Source organism: Plectropomus leopardus, chromosome 21 (assembly GCF_026936395.1).
Source record: "Plectropomus leopardus strain MGB_pleo_1.0 chromosome 21, ASM2693639v1, whole genome shotgun sequence".
In the NCBI taxonomy this organism is placed as follows: domain Eukaryota; kingdom Metazoa; phylum Chordata; class Actinopteri; order Perciformes; family Serranidae; genus Plectropomus; species Plectropomus leopardus.
This window is the reverse complement of record NC_142196.1, coordinates 22,820,481-22,830,589: the sequence shown is the minus strand read 5'-3', so window position 1 is coordinate 22,830,589 and position 10,109 is coordinate 22,820,481. Positions and strand designations below refer to the sequence as shown.

At 42.3% G+C, this 10,109-nt stretch overlaps 1 protein-coding gene across 1 annotated transcript; it reads right to left on the bottom strand.

Annotated features, from left to right (window-relative positions):
* Positions 1–2,898: 2,898 nt before the first annotated feature.
* Positions 2,899–8,668, bottom strand: and1 (actinodin1). Its single transcript, XM_042510779.2, has 6 exons — positions 8,580–8,668; positions 6,955–6,999; positions 6,451–6,596; positions 5,102–5,515; positions 4,454–4,717; positions 2,899–4,332 (listed from the first exon to the last, which is right to left on the bottom strand). Exons 1-6 carry the CDS (start codon positions 8,650–8,652, stop codon positions 3,328–3,330), a joined length of 1,947 nt encoding a protein of 648 aa, XP_042366713.2. The 5' UTR covers positions 8,653–8,668; the 3' UTR covers positions 2,899–3,327.
* Positions 8,669–10,109: the final 1,441 nt, after the last annotated feature.

The following is a 10,109-nucleotide window of genomic DNA, read 5'->3' as shown; positions in this document are numbered from 1 at the left end:
TTGTCAGGAGGGACATTGAAATACGAAAGGCAGGAATTTGGCAGAAAGTCCACTAGAGGACACATCATTATTGAGTCCACAATTGAAAATCAGCCTGATCCATTCAATTTTGCTCGTTACAGTGGAAAAGCAGATTTTTAAGTAAATGTGACTCACATTTTAAAATGGACAACAGTGTTCAACAAGCAATGGTTGAAGATTATTAATGTATATTATCTAAAACCTATTCATACATTAGGTATTGTATAGAAGCCTTAAAGGTTTCTTTAATCATGCTAATCTATCTTTGGTGCTTGTTAGAGTAAAGCTAAGGACGACAGAGGAGGGATAAAAGTGACTGATCGCTTTGCACAGACTGTCCTTGCTGTGACTAAAACGAGAGAGACAGACATGATTTGAACATTTGAGTTCACGTGATGAGAAGGAAGTTTAAACATCTTATTCCAAACCAGTTTTATTCATAAGAGAAACTGGAGGAGTTAGAGACTGGACAGATTTCATTTGATTGCAAAATTAAACATTATAATTCAATTTGAGTGTAACATGATCATTTTCTTTGATGACTAACTGAAGCATTGATGAGCTTTATGTTCCAGAGCTATTACCATAGACTGTAAAAATAATGGACATAGCTAACATTGTTTTGTGGACTCCTGTTTAGATGCCCAGAGTTCAGCATTTTGGCTGTTGCAGTATCGTTTTTCTTTTTTGAGTTAAAGGTGACCACATTTGGATGAGAGGGTAGAGCTGTGGAGGAACGAGGTGTGGATCTGCCTTATAGAGAAAAGTCATGCATTACAGAGAGCCTGATGCTCAAGTGGCCCCATTCGTAAATACATGTAACTTCGGAGGGTGAGGGGGAGTTATAAAAATCATTTACCCTTTGTCCAATTGTCCTAATTTTTGAAATTAGCTACATAGACGAAAACCATTTTTTGCAACAGACTGTAAACATGTTTATTTCTACTGTAAAGCTGTGCATTTTGACATTGGGGCCTATGAAGATTTATTCTTTTTTGAGCCAGCCTCAAGTATCCATTTATGGAAGTGCAGTTTTTGGCACGTCCAAATTGGCTCAATTTTTTGCCTCAGAGGTTGCAGCTTTGTACTTTTTTTGTGGGCAGTTTATCTAACTATTACTTTAATCTCACAACTGTGTTTCATTCATCCCAGACAAAGTGAGGCAAACGTAGCAATGCCAATTTCTGGTCTGATTTGTCTGACTCATTTATCCAAAATGTAAAGAAACTGTTAGTATTGGTAAAGGACACCTGTATGTTGTTAAAAATAAAATATGGTTACTCTAAATAAGTGCATCTCTGCAAGAAGAGGAAAATACTAAAAAGTTTAGTCGATGCCCTCCCATATTCATATTTTGCAAAGTTGCATATACACTGAGGAGATATACTCTGTTCCAAGTACAATTCGTGCATAAATGTTCACAAGTGTTGTACCAAAAATAAAAGCACTAAATTTCAGGCAGAGAATGTCTCATGTCAGACTAATATATCTTATATTTCTAGATTATCATTTTTTATGCATTAACTATTTTATCCATTTTCATCAGTTCTTTCAGAGCAGTTTCTTTTCATCCTCTAATCTTGGTTGAAGTTTTAAAACACTGAAGAAAACTTGGATGCCAGAATCATGAGGAATGTTCAAACTTTTCATCTTTGGTTGTTTAGAAGGTCATTTGCTGTCAGACTTGACTTTTTTGAACATCTATATCTCAGCCGCCTAAAAGGTTGGGTTGGCATTTCCGGGACTGAACAACCTTTAGCTCAGATAACGGAACAGAAGATTCTCCTTCTACGAACTTATCTCAATCTCAATGATCGACTCCCTATTACTTTTTTTCTATTTTATAGGTTTTCAAATTAGTCTCAATGCAAAAGATTTATGAACAAAGAACACTTTTCAATTTGTAGCCAGTTAATTTGATCATTAATTGTATCATCTAATGAACAGGCAGTTCACTGATCAATTGATGGTGCATGAAAGCAATGGTGATTTTTAAACTGAGGTGATCAGAATTATTTGTCAGTATTGCTGTTTAAAAAAAGCTCCAAACATACATGACTATAATGCTAACTCGGCAATTGTCAATAACAATTTCATCTGCTGGATGCTTCTGCCTGCCTCCCACTGTCTCATCAATAAAAACAAAAGGGGGCATAACCTCTCTAAGCCCCCTTCTCCTCTCCCCTTCACAGCATCTCGAGACATCAGACTTTTTTGTTTATCAGTTAAATCTCTGCTAGAAGGAGCCACATTGAGGCTACAAGAGCTTCCCTCCGGATGTCTGAATGGCTGCTGCTGTTGATGTGTCTGAGAGCTCTCGGATCAATAAAGTCAAGCCTCTGCTCTCTGTGACGCTCCTCATGCTGTGTGTATTTGGAGCTGGGGGAACCAGCACGGTGAAAGATGAAGTCAGAAGGGTAAGACGAGAGAAGAAGGAAAAATGTTTCAGATATCACAATGTGAGGACTTGGGGAAACAGTAAGACTAAATGGAGAGTCAGGTCAAATTTTCAGTTCTTTCAGATGACTAAATATTTGCAATATCAATGAAATTCCCATAAGCTTCAGCTGTACTTTGTTCACTGCAAATAGGGAATGTGAAAGTGTGTCACGCTATTGAGACCAGACCCCAGAAAGTGTGCTGGGCTTTAAAGCCAATTTTCTTAGTGGCCAAAAAATTGAATTCAAATTCCCGAGCGTGGGGGTGGTATCTTGTGTGGAACATGCTCTGTTACCTGTGCTGGAATACTGCTTACCTTTTGTATTTGGTTTATTAGGCAAATTGGGCCTAAATTAAAGTGAAAAAAATATATAAAGTGTGCATCAGTTTAATTATCTTTGAGTAAAATGTTATGATCCAGTAAATGAAATGCAAAAACAGCTTTCTAGAGCTCTTTATTAGAACATTCAAAATGAAAAAAAAAACAAACACAATCAATCACTGACAAAAAGCAACAAACAAAAATGTGAGATGCATAGAAACAGAAGCAAAGCTGAGAAGTCATTACACATTCGAGTGGTATAAGGAGCATGAAACTGGAAAGCATTAGGCCAAAGCAACAGGTCTAGGGCAGCTAAAGGGATGAAAACATTGCTGGAAGAACCTCAGCTTTCTGAGCGTGCTCCTTCAGCTGAAAGTGTGGATGTACGTGCATGTACTCGCTCATTGGGTCCATAGACCTCTCGTGTCCCATATCTGGTCCAGGTAGGACTTACTGCGCACTGCGTAAGGAGGTCAATGGCTAAGCTACAAAAATGTGCAGGACTGTAGTCATGTCCATCTGCATGCATGTGTGTGTTGGCATGTTTATTTCTTGCGATAGTCATCTGCATAGGCTCTGTGATCATCCTGGTCAGGGAACTGGTCTCCGTAGCGCCTCAATATGTCCTGGATGCTGGGCATACCCTGTGGTAGTTGCTGGTAGGACATGTGAGGCTCCTCCTGGCCGCTCTGGTAGGGCTCCGCCTCATACTGCTCTTGTTCCGGCTGCTCGATCTCTGCTGCCCCCTGGTTGTGGTCCTCCTCAACATGATGCTCAGGCTGGGCCTCGGGCTGAGGCTCAAAGCGGCGGAGGCGGCAGTCACTGTCATATTCAGGGTCACAGTGTGGGTTGGAAGGCTCCAGGACTCCATTTCGGGTGCCATCGACATTCAGGTGGGGCTCGTAGGCCTCGGCCGGGTAAGGAATACGACGGTGAACTCCAGAGCGAGGCTCAGTGGGCTTCACGGGGTAGCATTCACGATCGTAGCCAATGAAGCAATCATAGCCCTCCTTGGTTTTACCTGGGGGACCCAGAGGGTGGCGCTCCTCCTGGGCAGGCTCCTCAAAACTTGGATTGGAAAATGGAAACTGCTGCCTGGGGGTGGGAGGACCGCGGCGATGCATGGCCGCTGCTGCCTCCCTGATTGCAGAGAAAGGGTCGTTGGGGTTGTACTCTGGAGCAGCCTCCATGTGGGGAGTGGCCTCTGTGCGTGGAGCATATGGGTCATTACCTTGAGCTTGGGCCATGAATTGGCGCAGCATGGCATATGGGTCATTAGCTGGAGGGGCAGCTGGAGCGCTAGCCTGGCGGTACATAGCATAGGGATCAGTAACTCTGTTAGCATGAGCATAAGCATCCCTGAACATGGCATAGGGGTCGTTGTTCTGCGCAGCAGGAGGAGGAGCCCGGATGGCAGCAGCCTCCTCTTTATCCTCACTTTTGTACGTTGCTGGGGGAGAAGCAAATCTAGTGGCAGTGAGAGGGTTGCAGCCTTCTTCAAAAAGAGGGTTGCAGGATCCAGGGCCAGCAGGTGCGGGGACAGCAGGTGCCTGGAGGAATGCGTCACAGTAGAGACACCATAAGTCATCATAATCGAGGCATAGATTTACATGAAAACATTAACAAAAGCAGCTGTCGAAATCTGTAGTACTACGCTAAAATAAAGCATACCACAGGGGAGGCAGAGAAGGCACAGAAGGGATCCCTGTGCGGATCACAGCTAGGATACTGGGGCCCCCTCTGGTAGAGACCAGCAGGTGCTTGCTGCACAGGTTCAGGTTTGCATTTGGGGTCCTTTTTGGGGTCACAGCCGAGGTGGGCATAGGAAGGCAGGGGTCCGGCAGAGGGTGCGTACCCGTAGGCCGCTCTCAGGTGGTACTGCAGACACTCCACGTCATCAGCAGAGCAGATACGCAGAAGCTCAGTCTTCTGCTCCTAAAACATGAAAAATAGAGGCGGGGGTTGTAAGATTATGTTTTTAGGTGATATATTCTGTTCCAACATATTTTGATGAAATAAGGATTGGATTTTGTTGAAACTTTAAGGTAATCCTGGTGAAAAGTGTTTAGTTAGATTACGTTTTTTATCCTTTGTTCTCAGTGTTTTTGTACTTTGGATCAAATGCCACATTGCAACGGTGTCTTCTTAAGAACTTCATTAAGGGGGAACCAAAGTCCACATCTTTCAAATATTTCCCATAATGGCTTTTAGGTATGAAATTGGCTCAAGTACAACTCGCTGCAACAGTCCTAGGTTAAGTACATTTCTGAAGCACAATATACTAATTACTAAATATGCTTAAAATGACTAGAAACATACCTTGGAAAGGAAGGGCACTGCTGATGGAGAATAGTAGTAATACCCTGACTGAGGGTCCTTTGCTGGAGCAGCAGAGCGGACATACAGGGGGGCTGGGGCCTTCACTGGTGCCGGAGCAGGTGTGGCAGCAGGAAGCACCAGGGGCAGGTATGGGCTCTTGCCCTGGACCAAAGCAGCATACAGGCAGTAAGCGTCCTTGGTGGGGTCACAGGTTTTCACTGGTGCAGGTTTAGGGGCTTCTGGTTTGGGTTTGGGCCTGCTGGTGTAGGTAGCCACACAGTTGGGGTCATCAGAATCAGAGCAGGACTTGTAGATCTCCCCCAGGTGGCGCAGGTAGGCCTTGTAGGAGCGACGCCCCTCGGCACGGTTCTTGTTCTGGAGGTAGGCCAGGTAGATGCGGTCCATCTCTTGAACCTGAGAGGGGAGGAGGAGTTTAGTGGTGAGCTATTCAAGCAGCAACCTCTGGGGCTGAACAATGATGCCAACTCAGATGTGCCAAAGACTGCAGTTCTTTGAATGGCCTCTTGAGGCAGGTCCCAACAGCAAGTCAGTCCCCATAGACATGTTAAAATGCCCAACAGCAGTAATAAACATGTTTAGACCTGCAACTATTTCTACTAAAAGACCCTCTAAGAAGTAGTATATTCATTTTTTAATGGTTTTGTTTTATTGGTTTTGAGCCTGCTCTTTTTCTTGCAAAAATTAGAATTTACATTATTACCGTTAACTGACTTTAAATGCACTGCGCCAACCAAGCTAGCATCCAGCTCCGCCCAAATACAGTCATTTCTGGTTCTAAAACTCCAAGATGGTGAAGGTCCAAATGCCAAACTCAATGTCTAAAACTAATGTCCACAAAGAAATGGGTAACATCACGGTGGCTACATCCAGTATTTTTAGATTCTGTTTGAATATGTCCCTCTATTCTGTTTTAGTCCTCAGTTTTTGCCTATTTTTTTGCGTTGATGTTCTTACTAAAGCCCATATGATCTGCTCTCACTGTCTACATTAGAGAACATATGAGATGCTTATCTGAGTCCTCAGCTGTTGCACTCAAAGCAAGACTCAAACCGGTAAAAACCAAAATAATGAGCTTAAAGATGATGATAGATTTCTGTTGGTGTATCAATACAAATGACCCCTTTCACATTATAATTATCTTACTCAATGCTAATATTGATTAGATTGGCTTTGCAACCTATGAAACCTTATTATTGGAATTCATTCTAACATCTCTGAAAGGGCAAGTTACCAACTTTAAAAAAACGCCCACAACGCTTTTGTTTTATACTCAAAAGATAAAATGGACTTTCTGCATTAAACTTTTTTGTGGGTACACATGCACTTACTGCCTCCTGGTTGCCATTGTCGGTGAAGTACTTGTACCAGCCCCAGAAGTCAGAATGCTGCTTGTACCAGCTGACATTCCTGCGGTTGCGGATCAGCCTCCTGTGTGACTCTGCAGCAGCCGCCCGCTCCTGGATACTCTCCCCCGCTGGGGGCAGACAGGAAAAGAGATGCTGATCCTGAGGCTTCTGTACTCCCTTGGACATCAAGTTCAAGGACTTTCTAGTGACTTTTAAAGTTTATAACAAGATATTCAAGGCCTCAAACTTGCTTTATCTGAGGGTCATTAGGCCCTCGCTTGTTTTTACTTGCTGCTATATCACATCAGGTATTAGATATCTCAGGATTAAGTGTTGCTGCTAAATTGGAGCAAGTTGAGGTGAATTTGGATGTCACTCTATAATCAGAAAGTACTTTTACGAATACAATTTTTAACTCTTATGGTCTCTTGGAGAAAGAAAAGGTACTCTTCAGAAACAACCGCTAGTAAAAAATAATTTATTTACCATTTCCTTTTGGCTTTTTCAAAATTGGTCCCGCAGACAAGAATGCTAAAAAAACAGAGAAATGCAAAAACAGATGTAAAAGTTGCTGAAGTCAAGATTAAGACCCGTGCCTGCGGTATATAAATGATAATACAGTATATGATATTAAACCTCAAATACTTACAGGCAGATACAATTCATTATATAGGGCAGGGGTAATTGGCTGTGCCTGAGGCACTGGCGACTGCAGTGCTTTGTAGATTTTATAGGTGAGCCTGTAACATCAAACCCCATGCTGCGTTTTCAAAGAGCTGCGTGTGCACATATATGTGTGCGTATGTGCATCGCTGACCCCATGCAGCTGAGGGAACAGCAGATTCAGCTCTGCTCCAGGTTTCTTTCATCTCCACAGGGAAAAGGTGTTAATGCATCACAGAAGGCGAGGAAGCAGGAAGAACAAGAGGGCAGCAGATGACGGGTTTAAAAGAGAGATCCAGGGGGGATAATTCAGGGTTACACAACGCGTGTTGAAAGCAGAAAAACATCAACGTTCTGCTTTAAAAAAAGGAGTTTTGATAAGCTTTGATGGAAGTAATCAGGAAGATGTGATGCCCACTGAAGCATGGAAGGTCAAACATGAATGGTAGCATGCAAAGGTATGAATTTGCAGAAAAAAAAAGTTGAAGGTGACCCAAGGTGATGAAGTGATGTGGAGGAGGAGGAGAAGGTGGAGGAGGGTGGGCTAAATGATGCTGCCTCAGTGTATCCGCTGTATTGTTTTTTACGAGCCTGTAAAAACTGGCTGGCACATCTGGAAACAGCAGACCTTTAAGAGGATGGCGGAGGGGATGCTGACAGGTACTAATTTTTTATGGGACCAGGACTGATGAAAGAAACTCCTCCTACTTCTGCTCTCTTTTTCCACCTTTTAAACATCACACGGTGCAGCTTTAGAAAACATTTTTAAAGAAAAGATGAAACTTGCCATCTTATCTTAAATACGGCAATCATTTTGAGAGCAAACAGAAAACAGGTGGCGTAGGGGCAACCTTCGTCTCAGTATCGAAACATTAGAGATGATATATGGACACCACAGGCTATATTAGAGAGCTACATTATGATATATATGAAGCACAGTTTGGTTACAGTCGCTCCCAGCGAGTGTGGCGATGATCTGTCCGTGAACTGGTGAAGGGCAGAAACCCTTCGCAGTCCAACTAACCCTTTATCCTTGAAATGTAGATTGCAAAGCTATAACTCAAATAAGATTTATGTGTGAAGAGTTTTAAAGAAGCAGATCAACAAAATAAAACATGCATATAAAGCAAATCATTTTGTGGATGATGACAAAGAAAACTATCTGATGGAAGTAACACTCACTCATAGGGGCTCATTTTCTGCAGTGAATATTTTTGATACTCCAAGTCAATTTCACTGCTAAAAACTTTTACTTTTCTGGCATTTTCAACAGTTAAACTTGTAATGGAATATATTTACAGTGTGGTATTGCTACTTTAGGACTAATTTAGAAAGTTTTGGATCAGCATAGCTTATAGATAGGAGGAAACTACCATACCAACTGTCAATACGGTGACGTATACTTCACAAACTGACCTTGTTATGTTCAGTCCCCACTGTGTACTCACCAGGCAGCAGAACCACAGCCAGCAGAGCTGTGACGAACACACCCGAGAAACTGGTTCTCCTCCTTCCAGCCATGACGTTACCACCTCCTCTCCTGACAGACACTGATATCCAAAACCATGGTTTATCATCATTATTTTTCACAGATACATATCATACAGGCACACAAAGTACAAGTCCAGTGAAATGTGATCCTGTCAGCTCCTTGCAATTTGAGATATCCTTTTTTTGCCTCCTCATGTAGGATGCTGCTTTATAGGTGTTGTGCTTGTATTTATGGAATCCCCTTGACTCCCGCTCCATCACTTTTGTGCCTTGAACTCTTGATATAACTGGTGTAAGGAGTTAACCCTTTGAAACCTGGAGTGACATCACTTTTTTTAGTGCTGCTTCATATGTCTGTCACAAGTATTTAAACCTTTGAACCTTTTGCAAATTGATATTTCTTTCAAAACATGGGAAAAAGGCAATGAGCAACTTGGTGAGAAATGTACCACAAATTGCAATGGAAATACTATATTTATAATTATTATAATGACATATTAAAAAATATGTTATATAATTATATTTTTAAAGCATTTTTTTCATGACAGTTGATAATTTTCTTTTTTTCTTTTCTTTAAACTAATTTTCAGGTACATTTGTGTTCTTTTTTTTCAAATTTCTTGCTAATTTTTGAGTAATTTCTTCTCAATTTGCTCATTGCATTCTTCCCAGGTTTCAAAGGCATTACATTTCCACTCCGATCACCACCTTAGACCCTTGATCTTTCTTCTTTCCACCTGCAGAGTTGTTGATCTGACCCCTGCAGCTTGGCAGTGAACTCTTATTTGGAGCCTTTAAACAAACATGTTGCTACAAGCTCCTGCTTCGGCCATCGTAAAACAGAACCAGGTGTTGCTCAGCAGCCAAACTTGACCCAACCTGAACTTGAATCTCTGGTAAATGCAAAGATAGATCGGTGCAGAATCACCAAAGAGCGTCTTACCTGTGCTTTTCTTATCGGCGTGTCTGTCTGCAGATCCAGGTGTGGACTCACAGCCGAGGACCAGGTGACTTTGACAGTGTGTGTGTGTGCGTGTGTGTGTGTGATAGAGGTTCCTGGTACACCCTGTCCCTGCGGCCCCTCTGACAGACTGCCCTCATGAAGGGTTTTGGCAACGTTTTAAACCAAGCCCGTTCATTAGCACTCAGAAAAACGCACGCAGAGTCCACCTGAGGGGGTCAAGGGACGCCTCAACGAGACGCCCGATTGGTTAGCTTTTTCAGAAAGTTTCAGCCAATTGGAGGCACCGTAATTAAAGACAGGAAATGAGAGGTGGGAGGGCTTGCAGTAGAGATGGAGACGTGGAGAGATGGGGTATGAAAAGTAGTGTTTTTGAATATAACATGATTGATTTATAACCTTAAATGTGACTCATTGAGTTAATTATCAGATACCAAACTCTAGGTCATTATTTTTTCTTTTTGGGATGCAACAATCGCTCCCAAGAAAGAAAAACAAAGGGACAAAAGAAAGTAAACATCAGGAT

Excerpts from the sequence above, each read along its gene's own strand:
- and1 (XM_042510779.2), bottom strand. The coding sequence starts at position 8,652 with ATGGCTGGAAGGAGGAGAACCAGTTTCTCGGGTGTGTTCGTCACAGCT. Across the intron at positions 6,597-6,954 it reads GAAAAAGCCAAAAGGAAATG|CGGGGGAGAGTATCCAGGAG; the intron begins GTAAATAAATTA and ends GTCTGCCCCCAG. Across the intron at positions 5,516-6,450 it reads ACAATGGCAACCAGGAGGCA|GTTCAAGAGATGGACCGCAT; the intron begins GTAAGTGCATGT and ends CTCCCCTCTCAG.